Source organism: Canis lupus, chromosome 19 (assembly GCF_011100685.1).
Source record: "Canis lupus familiaris isolate Mischka breed German Shepherd chromosome 19, alternate assembly UU_Cfam_GSD_1.0, whole genome shotgun sequence".
Classification (NCBI taxonomy): Eukaryota; Metazoa; Chordata; class Mammalia; order Carnivora; family Canidae; genus Canis; species Canis lupus.
In genome coordinates this window covers 31,308,505-31,324,961 of record NC_049240.1, presented here as the reverse complement: position 1 = coordinate 31,324,961, position 16,457 = coordinate 31,308,505, and the positions used below count along the sequence as shown (strand labels likewise).

Sequence of the window (16,457 nt, the reverse complement as noted above, 5' to 3'; positions counted from 1 at the left end):
CTCTTGCTCTGCTCTCTCTCTCTCTTCCTCTTAAATAAATAAATAAAATCTTTTAAAAAACCATAGATGATAACACATCACCTTTCAAGTAGCTGCAACCAAAACAGCCCTCGCAGTCCATGGAAGCAAAGAACAACTGCAGAGACCCGTAGAAGTCGATTTGGAGGGCGGCTCCCCCTTAGGGGAAGCAGAGGGGCCACAGGATGGAGAGAGAGCAAACTGGGGGCCTGGGGGGGGGGGCCAGTGAGAGCCTGGCTGTTCCTATGGGGACCTTCTGGAGGATGACGCGAAAGCAGCTTTAGAGAAACGGGAGTCCCCGCGGCTGGGTTCTCATCAGAAAACTGTTGACAAAAGAAAGGGGGGAAAGGAACGCGCGCCGGATGCGCTGAGGAAGGTGCAGGGGCGGCTCCTTCACGACGCTGCTGCGCGCGCTCCCTGCGCGGAGACAGGCGCTGCCCCGGGGAACCGCGCCCCAAGGGGGGAGGCCGCAAACCGGGGGCTCCCTGGACTCCCAAGACCGAGATGAACGTGCGCGCACAGCCCCGCTCTCCAAGGCGTCAGCGCCGGCCCCCCAGAGCCGCCGCGGGGAGGCGGGCGCCCCAGGGCCCCTCGGACGGGAGCCGGGCGCGGGGGGCGGGGGGCGGGGGCCTTCGCCCAGAACTGGCCGCCCCAGAGTCGGCGGAGGCCAGGGGCCCGGGCTCAGGGCGCCGGGCGGCGTCCACCTGCGCTGGGGGCCAAGCCGGCCCAGCGCCCATTTCACACAACCCCGCCTCCCGCCCGCCCCTCCCGCGCCCCCCAGGGCAGCGCTTGCGGGGCGCCGACCTGCTGCCCTTCCAGCCTGGGCCCCTCGGTCGGGCAGCGGCGGTGCTGGCCGTCACTCCCGCGCTCCTGCCGGGCCCTTGCCCTGAGTCCGGCGGGCACAGGCAACACAGTAGGGGGGACTCTGCGCCCCAGGGGTGCAGAGGGTGTCCCTGGGGGGGATGCCGGCTGCCCTGGCCTCCCACCCGCGCGCACACGGCGGCTCCCTGCGGATCTCCGCGGCCTCCGGCACCCGGCCTCGGCCGTGTCCGCCCCGGGGAGGGGGCAGCCGGGGCCCCCGACGCCGGCCTCGGCCCGATGCATCGGCTCACGTGGTGCTCGGAGGCCGGGCCAGGCTCGGCCCAAATGGCGGGCTCTGTGCGCCTCCGCAGAAGCTGCTGGGGCAGGACCTGCAGGGAGCCCGGGGCTTGGTGGGGCTCCCGGAGCAGCGCGCTGGCGGCCCAGAGCCCCCTGAGGCTCCCTGGTCTAGGGCAGTGCTGGCGGCCCAGAGCCCGCTGACCCCCCGTGGCCCAGGGCAGTGCTGGCGGCCCAGAGCCCGCTGAGGCCCCGGCGGCCCAGGGCAGTGCTGGCGGCCCAGAGCCCACTGATCCCCCCGCGGCCAGGGCAGTGCTGGCGGCCCAGAGCCCGCTGAGCCCCCCCGCGGCCCAGGGCAGTGCTGGCGGCCCAGAGCCCACTGAGGCCCCCGCGGCCCAGAGCCCGCTGAGGCCCCCGCGGCCCAGGGCAGTGCTGGTGGCCCAGAGCCCACTGATCCCCCCGCGGCCAGGGCAGTGCTGGCGGCCCAGAGCCCGCTGAGGCCCCCGCGGCCCAGGGCAGTGCTGGCGGCCCAGAGCCCACTGATCCCCCCGCGGCCCAGGGCAGTGCTAGCAGCACAGAGCCCGCTGAGGCCCCCGCGGCCCAGGGCAGTGCTGGCGGCCCAGAGCCCACTGATCCCCCGGCGGCCAGGGCAGTGCTGGCGGCCCAGAGCCCACTGATCCCCCCGCGGCCCAGGGCAGTGCTGGCGGCCCAGAGCCCACTGATCCCCCCGCGGCCAGGGCAGTGCTGGCGGCCCAGAGCCCGCTGAGGCCCCCGCGGCCCAGGGCAGTGCTGGCGGCCCAGAGCCCACTGATCCCCCCGCGGCCCAGGGCAGTGCTAGCAGCCCAGAGCCCGCTGAGCCCCCCCTCCCCCCGCGGCCCTCCTGCTCAGGGTTAGACGCCCGGGCAGGGCTCCCGCTGGCGCTGCAGTTTGCGATGCTGCCCGAGGCTGCCCTTCGCCCACCTCTGCCTGGGGCCTCGGGCCTGAGCTTTGCCCTCCCGGTGCCACTCCCAGGTGTGGCCCTGCCCTGGCTGCGGAGGCCACCCTCTCGGTGGCTTGGCTTGGGGTGCTTCTCACCGCCTCTGTTCCCTCTCCCTGCGCCTCTCTTCTCTCCAGTCTGGCTTCTCACTTCTTACTCTTCAGACCAGCCAGAAACTGGCACAGATGCTCTCATTCACTCCTCAGTTTATTCTTTTGTTTGTTTGTTTGTTTTTGGTTTTGTTTTTTGCATTCCGTGCTCCTGACCACAACTTATTTATTTTATGACTGAGAGTTTGGATCCCCTTCACCCATTTCACACAACCCCACCTGCCTCCCAACATCTGACAACTACCAGTCTGTTCCCTGTATCTAAGAGTTTGGTTTTGCCTTCTTCTAGATTCCACATATAAGTGAGATCATACGGTATTTGTCTTTTCTCCGTCTGATTTATTTCACTTAGCACAACACCCTCCAGGTCCAGTTTATTCTCAAACTGACAATGTGCCGGGCCCCTCAGAGATCCAGGGATGACCAGCCATGGTTCAGCCCCAGAGGAGGTCTCTGCCCTGGAAGAAGGAGTCAGATGTAGAAATAGTTGGAGATCGTGTTAATGGAGCAGAGGAAGTGGACAAGGGTATCAAGGAAAGCTTCCTGGAGGAGGTGGCACTGAGGCTAACACCTGAAGGAAGAGAGGTAATTTGACCATGGGCCGCAGACCTTCACTGGTTCCCCGCAGAGTGTGCTGGGGTGAGGACTGCCCGTCTGACCAGATTCTGGTTGCTGACAGCATCAGCCAAATTAGCATTTCCGTCAGAGATAACACGGCAGAGAAGAGCTTGGAGGGCACCTCCTCCAGCTGCCCGGCCACCTGGATGATGTGCGGGTGATGCACCACCCCCTGCTGGTGCCTCCCCGAGCTTCTGCAGACAAACTGGAGTCTACCACCGACCACCTTCCTTGGTCACACAGGGCCCTGCCCCTCTTCCCCTCACCAGCTTAGTGATGAGGGCTGAACCTACCTGGCTTTGAAGAAAGACTTCCTGACTCAAAATAGTTCTGCCAGAAGGCACCCTGAGGCTCTGAAGTTGCCCCTCACAGGAGAGTTCGTCAGGTGAAGGTGTCCCACCTGCAGGGGCCCCTCAGGTAGGACGTGAACTCGCAGAGCAGGGGCCAGCTGTGGATGGCTCTGTCGGGCGGGTGCTCGGTGCGCTGTGAGCAGATGCTGTCCAGGGATTCTGGGTAGTGGAAGGGCCCTGGTCACTGTAGGGCAAGCGGGGCAGCCCTGTCTCTCTCACTTCACCCCCACCCCAATGCCAGGGACAGAAATCCTGAAAGGGGAGTGGGAAGCTCCCCAGACAGGGATGGAGGCAAGCTCTTCTAGGTGAAAAAGTCTCCCCAAAATGGCAGAAATCTTGCTGCTTAGCATTTAGGCTCACTCCTCCTGCAAAGAGGTGAGGCCACCTACTGTGACTTTTCTTGCTAAGGTTGAATTGTGTCCCCTAAAAAGACCTGTTTGGGTCCTAACCCTGATTACCTGGAATTGTGACCTTCTTTGGAAATGAGGTCTTTGCAGATGTAATCAAGTTAAGGTGAGGTCCTCCTGGACTTAGGGTTGGCCCAAATCCAACGACTGGGGTCCTTGCAAAGGAAAGGAGAGGGAGATTCAGACACAGAATTGCATACATGGAAAGAAGAGGGTCACATGATGACGGAGGCAGAGACTGGGGAGATTGGGGTGATGTGCCTATTAGCCAAAGAAAGCCAACCAGAAGCAATCAGAAGTAAGGAGAGCACCAAGGAAAAGATTCTTCTCTAGAACCTACAGAGGAAGCACGGCCATATGGACACCTTGACGTTGGACGTCTAGCCCCCAGATCTGTGAGAGAATAAATGTTTCAGGTCGTCGGTTTGGGGTACTTCGTTATGGCTGCCATAAGAAACTAATACACTTACATCCAGACTGAGTTACCTTGGGCTTGTGCCTCCATTCCTTGACCTGACGGCCAGGTTTGGGGTGTGTCTGTTGCTGATTCACATGGGGAGGTAAGAAGGGGGCCAGACCTGAAGTTTCCTTCTCTCTCTCAAGAATTATATCTTGATCACCTGCTGGGCTCCAGGCTCGGTGGGGTGCAGGCATGAACGAAGGCATGGCCCAGCCTACCCACCAGCCTGAGGGAAGAGCGTGGGAAAGCCTTGGGAGGTTCGCGGCCCAGGCCACAGCCAGCCACGCGGGGTTCCTGTGAGCAGTGCAAGGGTGCTCTCATTCAGGGGGGAAGGATCCAGAGCAGCTGCAGGCTGAAAGTCACTGAGGCTGGGGTCAGGGTTGGGGGGCAGCCCAGGGCTGGTGGGGGTGCTTCCTGGGAAACTTGCCAGGCATTCCAGGCCCATTCAGGGACACCAGAATTGAGCTGGCCCCCTGTGTCTCAGGCCATTAGTGCTCACAATGGTGACCACCTTGGTTACCTTTCAAAGTTGACCCTAAAGACTCAGAGAGGTCAGTGGCTTTCATGGGGAATTTAAACCCAGGTCTCTGGCCCCTAACCTGGGCTCTTCTCCCCAGGAGACTTTGTGTTTTGTGCTTGGCTCAGGGATGGTGGAGATGAGTTCTGATAGCTGCGCCTGCGGGATTTCCAGGCGCCAAAGTGAATGGAGACAAACAGGTCAGTGTGTGCTGGAGAAGCTTTCCACCCCTGGATTCTTTCTGACTCTTGGAAAGTGCTGGTAATCATCAGGACCACTTCCTCCAGAGCCTAAACAGACCCTGATCGGGGGGCTCAGGGGCAGTGTTCTTTGGGGTGAGTCTGACATCAGAGTGGCCTGTAGGATCTCGGGCTGCCAGGGTGGGCTTAGGGTCCAGGAAGTGATGGGGCCAAGGGGAAGACGCTCTGCTGCTCCGTTTGGGCTGCACTGGGTAGGGCTGGCTGTCTCAGGTCCAGCGCAGATGACTCCGTGGTCTTCCTGTAAGAGGAAAGGCGGCCTGGCCGGACACGGACCCAGGGCCTGGGGGTCTGGGTGGGGGCTGCTGTTACCCTCCACCCTCCACGAGGTGGTCCCTGCCAGGAGGCCCCTTTGCTTCCGGCACCAGGAGAGGTTTCCGAATTGTCCTCCTGCCTCACTGCTTGGGTCACATCTCGAACTCAGCCTGCCCTATGTCCCAGGTTGGTAGCAGATCTTTTTCATAAATCCCTCTACTTTCCCTTCCCCCTTTACTCACTGTCCCTAGAGTAATCTTACTTTGTCAAAATTCGAAATTACTTGCCTGAATATAAAACTCATATATGCTCATTGTAGGAAAATGATTAAGTATGGAAAAGTAGAAAGAAAGATAAAGCACCTGTACCACTTGGGTTTGTTTCCTTTTGGTCTTTTTTCTATGAGTCACACACAGAGAGAGGCAGAGACACAGGCAGAGGGAGAAGCGGGCTCCATGCAGGGAGCCCGAGTGGGACTCGATCCCGGGGACAGCGGGATTGTGCCCTGAGCCGAAGGCAGATGCTCACCCAGGTGTCCCTTAACGTTGTTTTTGTCTTGCATTTCCCTCCCGCCCTCGCCCAATTTAGTATACTATTATATTTTCTTAGACTCTGAAAATTCTTTATAAAATATTTATTTTATAAAGTAAGTTATGGAATTTCTTTATAAAATATATAAAATCTTTTTAAGAGACTGCTTAAGATTCCAGTCTTTGTATGCATGAAGTATTTAACTAATCCCCAATTCTTGGGCATTTAGGTTCTTTCTAATTTTTTTTCTCTGATAGAATGCTCTTTTATTTTATTTTACTTTAGAGATTTTATTTATTTATTCATGAGAGACACACAGAGAGAGGCAGAGGGAGAAGCAGGCTCCCTGTGGGTAGCCTGATGTGGGACTCGATAGCATGATCCCTGAGATCATGCCCTGAGCCAAAAGGCAGAAGCTCAATCACTGAACCATTGAGTGCCCCTAGAATGATCTTTTAAAACATAAATCTGCTTAAACCCTTTGGCTGCTGCCATGGCCTTCTGGGTATTAAAATTCACCATTCAGCCCTCCAGGCTCGTTCCTCTCTCTCCTTACTCCCTCCCTCACCTCCTGGATCCTTCCCAAAGGAACATAGACATACGGTCCCCTGAGTGTCCCTCTGCCCACCACCACCCCTAGGGAACTCGACTGTCCCCAGGTTCACCTCCGTGACTCAGGAGGTAATCCTCCACCCCCTATCAGGTTGGGGATCAGGGCCCGTCTACACCCTCATGGGGGCTGCAGCCTTCTTGCTGGTGCTTGAATCTGTGTCCTGATCCCCACTTAGTGGAATGAAGGAAGGTCTTGGGATTCTGGGGATGCTTTCCACCCTGATAAAAAGAGACGTACAGGGGAAGTGCTGTTCCTCTCGGATGGCCATCACTTCACATGACTGTGACACCTGCAGCTGTGCCTGGTGACCGTGGGGGGGGGGTATCCCCAGGGGTTGAGGGTGAGAATGGCATAGCAGCAAGATGGAAGGCCAGTCTTCCCTGATGAAATGTTGAGCAGACACCAGGTTCACTGCTCATTCTGCTCCTGGATTTCTTGTGATATCTTGTGATGTTTAAGTCACTAATTATTGCCCGGGCATCCTGCCTGAGCCTTCCTCCTTCCGTCCACATTCCTGGGCCAGCCCGTGCTATGACACCTCCACGTCTGCAGTAGGTGGGCCCCATTTATGCTCCAGCACTGCCCTACCCTCCTCTCCTGGGACTGCCGTCCCAAGGCCCCACCGAGCTCCTGGCAATCCCTTCTCACCCCCCCAGCACCAGTGTCACTCACCTGGACACCCTTAGGCCTTGGGTGACTGGGAATTTCTCAAGGACAGTGGCCATGTCTCATTTGCGGTGAGCCCCCTGCACTTGGTACACAGTAGGTGCTCAGGAAATGTGAGCTGAGTGAATGTTAGGCCTGGTCCCCTGCCCTTGGGCCTTTTGTGCATAGGATATGCTACGGCCTGAATTGTGTCCCACCCCTCACCCCCAAATCATACATTCAAGCCCTATCTCCTAATGTGACAATATTTGGGGGTGGGGTCTTTGTTAGGTAATTAGGCTCTGATGAAGTCATGAGGGTAGTGTCCTTCTAAGAAGAGACAAGAGAGACTTGCTTCCTCTTTCTTTCTGCCATGTGAGGACACAGCAAGAAGGTAGCCGTCTGCAAGCTGTGAAGGGAGTCCTCAGCAAAATCTGATCGTGCTGGCACCTTGGGCTTGGACTTCCAGCCTCCAGAACTATGAGAAATAAGTCTGTGTCAGGTCATCCAGTTTATGGTGTTTTGTTATGGCAGCCTGAGCTAAGATTGGGGTTTTGGCCATGGCCAACTGTTGCCTGACCTTGTGATGTGGCAGCGTGTGGTCCTCTGCAGGGTGGAGCCTGCATCTTCCTCCTTTCTGACTTCTCCCTCCCATGGACCCATGGGGCTGAGCCAGGGCACCCATGGAGCATGGGATGGCCCCCATAGCCTGCTCTGAAATGGCCCTTTCCCCCTGCTAAGGGTTGTCAAATGGGGCATATGGGTACAGGGCCTCAGGGACATCCCAGGCAAGGCCCCTTCTCCCCACTTATGGCTTCTTCCCGAAGCCTCTTGGGAGGACAGTGACCATGAGAGACAATCCCAGACCAGACACTCTGGCCCCATGTGGACTCCTGAGGACTGGGCCTGGGCCAGGGTAGTCACAGCCCTGATCTCCCAGCTTTGGGGATGTGCCTGGTGTTGTCAGAGCCCCTGTGAGTCCCAGCAAGCACACCTGGACCAGGCCAGGTTCTGGTCCTCAGGCAGAACCTGGCCTGGTCCTCAAGGGCAGCCAGGAGACGAGGCTCAGGTGTCCTGTGCAAAGGGACAGGAATCCGTCAGGGACCAAGTACAGAGTGGGCAGTGAAGTGGAGGCAGACTGAGAGAGGCACAAGCCAGGCCTTGAGTAGAGCAAGGAGCCTTAAGCAGTGTTCAAATGACCAGGGCAGCAAGGCCCCCGTGCTGCCAACAGGAAGTGGGGGTGGAGGGGGAGTGGCAGGGCAGCCGAGGGGCTGGTTGGGGGCAGCTCTGGCTGGATGTTGGCACTGGCCTGGGGCAACTGCCACAGAGAGTAGGGGGCCCAGACTTTGTTCTCATTGGTGGCTGGCCACCCAGTGTGCAGGGGGGTGGGGACAGTAGAGGCAGGGGGCTGACTTGCTGGAAAGGTCTCAGGCTGCCGGGCAAGTCTTTGAACTTCTCGCCCTACTCACTGCCCCTGGCTAAAGCCTGGAAGGGCAAGGTCAAGATGACAAGGCGGCTGCACCGGGTGGAACTTTAGCTGCATGTGTCTGGTCACGTTCCAGCTCCAGAGGGTGGCTCAGGCCAAGGGAAGGCCAGGGGAGGAGGGTCACAGTGTGGAGAAGAGGAGGGAGGGTTGGAGTCACTTGTAGATGGGTCATGGGAGGCACTTGGCCAGGAGGGCAAGGGTAGGGGAGCCAACAGGGGTTTGTGCAGAACAAAAGATGTGACGGACACAAGGCCCCAGATTCTGCACAGCAGTGTCACTCGTGTCTCAGGAGAGAGCTTGAGGCCCCGGGTCGCTGGGGCTGAGGCCTGGTGCGGGGTGAGAAGGGCAGGGGACACAAGCACAGGGGAGGGAGGAGCCAGGGGCTGTGGGGAGCAGAGCTGAGCTGCGGTGGAGAAAGGCTTCAAAACCCACTTCCCCTGCCCTGCCCTTCCGCAAACTGTTTAACAAACAGGACATCCTGTAAACACAGACGCAAGGTGGCCTGTGAACCCTGGGGGGTGGCCGTCCAGTCCCATTTCCTCCTGGAGATCAGGACCAGCCACCCCAGCCAACACGACTGCCCTTTGGAAGGACTGCCCAGGGCAAATAGCGTCACTGCCACAAAATGGAGAGAGGCTTGTGGCCAGAGCCCAAGAGGTCTCCTAGGCTCCTCTTGGTTCTAATGAAATGAGAGCCACCAGCAGGACCAGCAAAGGGCTCAGGCCCTGGGGGGGGCGAACGTGTGAGGCTCCCACTGGATTAGTAACCCAACTGAACCAGGGCCTGTAGAGGACAAAGGGAGTGTGGAGAGTCGCAGAGGGGGGAAGCCATCCTGTGATCTGTTGCAGAAACGGGCGCCTGGAGGTGGCTCAGTCGGTTGAGCGTCTGACTCTCCAATTTTGGCTCAGGTCATGATCTCAGGGTCATGAGATTGAGCCCCTCATCAGGCTTCACGTGCAGCACAAGTCGGCTTGGGACTCTCTGCTCCCTCTGCACCTCCCCATTCTCTCTCTCTCTCTCTCTAAAATAAATATTTTTTTTATTTAAAAAAGGACAGCATCTGTTATTTTGCAACCCTGCTATGTCATACTGAATTGAATAAATTTCACCCAGTTTTAATTTTCTGTCCTCTCCTTCCCCCACTGTAATACAGGGCAGCTGTTCTCGAAGCTTGTGGTCACAACCCGTCACACACTTAAAAATGGTTGAGGCGGGATCTCTGGGTGGCTCAGCCGTTTAGCGCCTGCCTTTGGCTCAGGGTGCGATCCTGGGGTCCTGGGATCGAGTCCCGCGTCCGGCTCCCGGCATGGAGCCTGCTTCTCCTGTGTCTCTGCCTCTCTCTCTCTGTCTCTATGTCTATCATAAGTGAATAAATTAAAAAAAAATCTTTAAAAAATGGCTGAGGACCCCCAGGAGCTTTTGTTTGAATTGTGTCAACATTTGCCATGGAAGGAATTAAAGCCAATAGCTTTAAAAAAGATTAATTCACGTAAAAAACCAATAAATCCGTCATGTTAACTTTCTTTAATGCAAAATGACCGTAGTTTTGCAGGCAAACACCATCTCGAGGAGTAGGAGGAGCGGTCACCGTGGCGCCTTGCAGACCTTGGCTCGGGCCGCCTCCCCCCAGCCCCTCCTCGCGCCCGCTGGGCCCGCGGCTCCCAGACGTGCGGCTGCAGCACGGAGCCCGCGGCGGTGGCTGCGGGCATCCACACCTTGGGGACAGATGGAAACAGGACCAAGCAGAGGACCGGGAGACCTGTCCAAATGCCCTGGGTGGCCAGGTGGATGACGCGACGGGGGGCGCCTGTGGCTTGCCCCCTCCTCCCTGGGGGACAGGTGAGCAGGCGGGGTGGGGACGGGGCAGGGGACTGGTGGAGCGGACTTATCATCTCTGAGCATCCTTCCTTAGGGGGCAGATCCTCTTCTTCTTTTTTTTTTTTTTTTAAGATTTTATTTATTTATTCATTAGAGACACACACACATAGAGGCAGAGACCCAGGCAGAGGGAGAGGCGGGCCCCCTGCGGGGAGCCCGATGCGGGACTCGATCCTGCCGCCCCGGGATCACGCTCTGAGCCGAAGGCGGATGCTCGACCGCTGAGCCCCGCAGGCGTGGGGGTGGGGGATCCTCTACGGGGTTCCAGCAGAGGCCTCCCTCCCACCGAAGCTGAAGGAGCCAGGGAGTCTCTGACGGAGATGAAGGCAGACCTGAGCTTTGCCCGATAACCTCCCTCCTGGCATTTTAATCCTGAGCCCATGGCAGGGACAGTTGAGGATTGCTTGTGGCAGTGGGATGGCCCTGGTGGCAGTGTCAGGCGGCCAGCACGGGAGAACCAGCTGCAGCAGCCTCACCAGGTGCCCTGGGTTGGGGGCAGCACAACTTCCCTTGGTCCGCGTACTTGCTGACTAGATCCAAGGCCTCCCATCACCGTGGAACTGCCGTACTCTCCAGAAGGTTCTCTTGATGGAGCCAGCTCTGTCGTTTGCCACCCTGAACCCCAGAGCAGGCGGCTGGGAGGGCCTGCCCCTTCTGTCCTGTGCCTGCCAAGGCCCGTCTAGACTCCCTTCTTCCACGTGTCCTGGCGCCCCCTCCCTGGCTGGGCTCCCGGTCCCTTTTTGACCTAAAACTGTTCTGGGCAATGCCTCCTCCTAGTTTCCAGAGGGGTCTAACCGCAGGGTTTTCTCCATTTCACCTCACATCCCTTGTCTCGCCCCCTCCAGACTCCCTAAATTTTATTAGAAACAACTTTTTAAAATTACAGGAGGTTTGTAACACAGGGGAGGAAAATCATTCACGATCTGCCGCAAGTTTCGTGATTCCTTTCCAGTCTTTAAAACTATCTGGCGACATCAGTGCAGATTGTCATTGTTCCCTGGGCATGTAGTGGCCCACCCCAGAGGGTGGGGTGTGGCTTTGTGCTTTGGCCAACAGAATGAGTACACCCGCTATACATCGCGTGGGGGCAGGGGCAATGTTGTGCTTGCAGGGGTTGGCTTGGCCTCTTGTGCTTCTGCCATGAGAAAGAAGAACATGCCCCAGGGAACACTGCTCTTCTACCTGGCCCCCGGATGGCATAAGGGACGCATTGTGGAGCAGACCTGGATCAGCCCCATGGCCGTCACGGCAGCTGACTTGTAGAGCAGGAGTCTGTAATCGGAAGCCATGGAGATTTCTGAGTAAAGGCTAATACATCATCCTACAGGAGAAACTACATTCAGAATCTGACACGTGCTAAATATTGTGGGTAGTCTGCGTTACAAGGCAATTAATAAGACCCCAGGCACAGATGACAGATTGTAATAATTTTTGTGGATTCATTTTCCATAACCTGTCACTCCCACAGTTTTTATCTACTGTTTTTGAGGCCAAGATGAGGTACAACAGGAGACAGTCCACCTGGGGGAGAAAACTTACCACTTTCAGACCCTGGCTCTCTAACACTGGGGAGGCTGGGTCAGTGTGGGGAGGGAGGGACCCATCACTGCCAGGAGGGGCTGCACCAGTTGTCAGCAAGCCCTAGCCTGAAACTGTAGCCAGGAGGGGCTGGGATCTCACTGCTGCCTCCAAACCCTTCCCTCCACTCCTCAATCCTACTCAAGTGCAAGCCAAGGTCTTTGAGATATTACCTGGGAGTAGAGGGGCGACCAGGGGCTCTCTGCTCCTGAAGACAAAGATTGGCCAGAAGTTCCAGGTGGCATTTTGCATATCCTGCTCTTGGCTTGTTCCCTCCCACAGGTAGGCTGCTGTGATGAGTATGATCTTCTCATTGTCACTTTGGATTGTGTATTTTGTGAGTGTGGGGAGGGACCGCATTTGAATCATGTCTGGCTCAGGGTAGGTCCTCAATAAATATTTGAGAAAATGAATGAATCCTTGTTGATGAAACATTAGAAACGTTACTGCTGCTGGAGGCTGCTTCCCATATTCTGAGGGCTGGTGTTAACTGTGTGTGTGTGAGAGAGAGAGAGAGAGAGAGACAGACAGACAGACACGGCGAGGGAGCCTGGCAGTCCTTAGGTGACTGAACTGAGCTGTGGCATCCTCGGGCTTTCAGGAAGCCAGGCTCCTGGGACTAGCTGTTGTTGCTGGCAGGCTCCTCGCTTGGTAAACCGAGTTATTGACTTCATTCACATGGCTACCAATTTAGATCATTTTCACTAAGTTGCTAATGATAAAAATGGATTCCTTCCTTCCGTTTCTCCAGTGATAACATCACCACTTTCGATTTCAACCTCTTTTTGAAAGTACTTCTTTGTTCTCAATCAGGAGAACACTATTCTCCCAGAATCTGGGTTTTGCCTTTCCGATTTCCCTGGTGTACCACTAAGTCACTAAGTTAGTACCCTGTACTTCTTTTAAAAATAACCTCAACTATTCTTTCCCTATTGCTGACAGATGAAAAAGTCTGGCCCTTGAAATAATACCTGATCTTGTTGGCCATTTTTTGGTTAAAGCCACTCTCTTCAGCATTCTGGTGACAAGTAACATTTTTTATTATTATAGCCCAGTAATATCCTAAGACTCTTAATGAACAAATCACCTGTTGCTAATTCTGATTGTCACTGAGGAGGTGTTACTAACCATGTGGGAAAATTCAAGGTACTAAATAACAGTGTCACCTTATGGCCTGGTAACACTCTGGAGCATGTCCTCCCAAAGGATGGGGCTCCTCCCTCTACTAACAGAGACCTTAAAATTGTGTAGACTGAGTCATCTAATACCTGAATATTAAGATGCGTGGGATTTGGTTCCCTATTCACACCTAATACTTTGAGAGGATCTTACATTGGGCACCTATTATTGGTTTATGCAATCTTTAAGGACATCTACAATAGACACGTACCTTCACATATAAACTTAAAAAAATACTTTAACGTAATACATTGTAATGCACAGAACTAGAATTCAACATAATATATATTACATTGCTAAAATATTCATATAAATATCATATGCATGGATTCATTTCATTAGAAAAATTCACCTTTTCTGATATTAAAGACCAGTATCAGCAAAGCCCAAAGAAAAACTATTTTAACAGTAGGAACACTAAAAATAACTCTAAGGCTTATAAACAAGTGGTGGGAAAGAGAATTCTTTACATTTGCTATTATGTCACAACAGGCACGATCTGAAATACAACTTGAGACTAGCAGTGTATAAAAATACTTTTAAACAATACTTTCCATAGGCATAGTAACCGTTAAAAAAAAAACCCCAGCTGTGTATTTATTTCATTTGAGGACCTCCTCTTCAACTGACTGCTCCCAAGCCAGCTTTTAAAGCACCAGCCTGGAAAGCAAGTTCTCTCACACGTATACACCACACATCACACACACAGACGCGCGTGCGCGTGAGCACACACACACACACACACACAGCGCCATATATTAAAATAACCTCCTACATCTATGGTGCATACTGATGAGTGACTGACAGGCGTCAATCTCAAACAAGGCATGAGATAATGGTGTCTGGAGCCTATTTTCAGTTCCAAGTTTGGGATGGGTGAACAAAGAGGCAAAAGTAGGGTGGATTTTGCATGTGTCTATACGGTTCCTGTTTGGCAGATGGGCGCTCTCCAGAAGAGCTGTTTAATCCGGCATATCAATATTTAACTTGGGAGGCGGGGGGACATATTTCCCAGGGCTCTGGGTTATAACTACCCTGGCCTTCTTTCCAAACATCGGGGCAATTTTAGGAGCATCTGGAACTGATGTTTCTTCGGCATCTTCACTATCTTCGTGATGCAGATCATAGGAAATGTTCCCATATTCTCTTAAAAAGGGGAAAATTTCAAGCAGAAACTGACAGAAGTCTCTGCGAATACCAAACCACCAATGGTTGCCTCCTTTTCGCCTAAACGTCGTGGCCATTAAAGTTATCAAAGAGAGCCAAAGGGGGACAAATATGGAGATGTAAGAGAAGGTATTGTGGCCGTCCAATCTGTGAACCAGCAGAACCTCAAAAGTGAGCAGGGGCACGACAATCGTTATCCAGCTGATGGCCATGGTCACGTGTGTCCTCCGCTGCTCGGCGACCACATCCAAGGACCGCAGGAACAGGAGGGACCAGACGATGTAATAGAGGACGACGAGGCAGAGGAACGACATGAGAATCCACAGGGGCACGAACACCACCAGCCACGGCCAGTGGATAATCCTGTCCAGCCTCAGGGCGATGAAGATGAACTGCAGGATGTTGACGGAGCACAGGATCTCCAGCTCCAGCGAGCGGTCGTGTCGGAAGCCCCAGACGCAGGCGGCCACGGACACTGGGGACACGAAGAAGAGCGGCATGAAGACCAGCAGCCAGAAGTGGGTTCCCCGCTCCACCCTGTCGCAGACCAGGACTTCGAACATGAGCAGCAGCAGGTGGATGGCCACGGCGATCAACATGGCCTTGAACTCCACGCAGGCCTCCCCCTCGGCGCGGTACCGGGGGTTGCGCGCCCAGACGCCCGCGCCCACGGAGGCGCCGGCGACGACCAGCAGCTTCCACAGCCATATGGGGGCGAAGACGGCCCAGTAGCTCCAGTGGATGACGCCGTCCAGGCGGAGGGGCAGCAGCACCGAGAAGAGCAGCAGGCAGGCGTAGATGAGGAACTTACTCGGGTTGAAGTCCTGGAACAGGCCCCTGGGGTTCATGGCGACGCCGCCGCCAGCCCCCCGCGCCCGCCGCTCCGCCCGGCTCCGCCCGGCTCCGGGGGCGCCGCGTCGCCGCCGCTTCCGGGACACGCCGCCTCCCGCCCCGCCTGCCGGAGCTGACGGTGGGCAGCGGCCCGGCCGCACCCGGAGGAGGTCCCGACCCGCGGCGCCGAGCGGCCGGAACACGTGCGCGCGCGGTCACGTGGCCCGGCCGGAAGCGCGGGGCGGGCGTGCGCCTGCGCCTGCGCCTGCCCCTGCGCCTGCGCCTGCGCCCGCCCCCGCCCCCGCCCCCGCGCCTGCGCCCCGCCCGCGCCCCTCGGGCCCCGGGCTGCGCGGCGCCTGGGAGCGGGGCGCGGCGTCGGCCCCGCCGCCCGCCTTCGTTCGGCCCCCACCCGGGGAGCGGCTACGGATGCGGCGCGGGGAGGGCGGGGCCTGGCGCGCCGCTGGCTCCCCCGCCGGCCGGTCGGCGGACGTCGGCGGGCGCTTCCTGGCGGCGCCGGCAGCGGGGAGGCGGGCGTGAGCTCACGTCCTCCGGCCGGCCCAGAGGCGGGGCCCGGCGGGGCGGGAAGGGGCGGGAAGGGAAGGGGCGGGGCGGGGCCGCCGGGTCCTGCCCGCGCCGGCCCCCTGCTCCCGGGCTGGGCCGCGTCGGGAGGTCCGGCGCCCGCCGCGGGGAGAGGCAGGCGAGGGCCCGGGCGGGCGAGTGGGCGCCGCTACCGGGAGCGCGGGGCGGGGCGTGCGCGGGGAGACGAGAGTGCGGGAGGCGGCGGGCTGACCCCGCGCCGAGGGGGAGGGAGGGCCGCGCGGTGGGGCGGGCGCTGCCCGGACGCCGCCTGTGAACCGGCCGAGGCACAGCGCCCGGGTGGCAGCCCCCCGCCTCCCCCCTCCAGGCAGACCCTCCGGGAGCAGGTGCTTCCTGCCCCAGGGCACCTGCCAGGTTCCGAGCAGAATGAAACGCAGACTTCTAAGCCTCGAATCCTCAGTTTTGCTTATTTCGCCCTGCCTGGATCCGATCGTCGCAGCGCGATGTTGGGAGAAGGGCACTGGACCCGAGAAGTCAGGAAGTCTGGGTTCTAGTCTAGGCTCTGCCGCCCATCAGCTGAGAGACCTCAGCAATGCACCCTGGTCTGTCTCAGCCCGGCTTTCCTGGGCGTTGGGTGGTTTTCATGGGCCCCCCATGTTGCAGCAGGTCTGCGATTTGGGGCACTCCCTTCTCTCGTGCCCACTTGGCAGACCCCCAAGTCCCTCCCTCTCCTCCATTCATCACCTGCCCAGCAGAGCCCCGGTTGCTCATCCTTCTGCCTTTCAGATCCCCACCCGTCCCATGCGGTCCACCCCTTGCAGCAGGAATGGAATGTGGATCCTCAGGTCTGAGGGAAAGGACATCAGAGAAACAAGTCAGTCAGGGTCTCTTTGGGGTAACAGTAAGGGCTTCCTGCAGGAGGTAGGGGCCATGGTCCAGATCCAGAAGC

The 16,457-nt window shown here is 57.2% G+C and overlaps 1 protein-coding gene across 1 annotated transcript; it reads right to left on the bottom strand.

Moving 5' to 3' along the window:
* Positions 1-13,193: 13,193 nt before the first annotated feature.
* On the bottom strand, positions 13,194-14,988 carry TMEM185B (transmembrane protein 185B). The gene is given in 1 exon segment (NM_001242320.1): positions 13,194-14,988. A coding segment is annotated over 1 exon segment (1,053 nt). The 3' UTR covers positions 13,194-13,935.
* Positions 14,989-16,457: the final 1,469 nt, after the last annotated feature.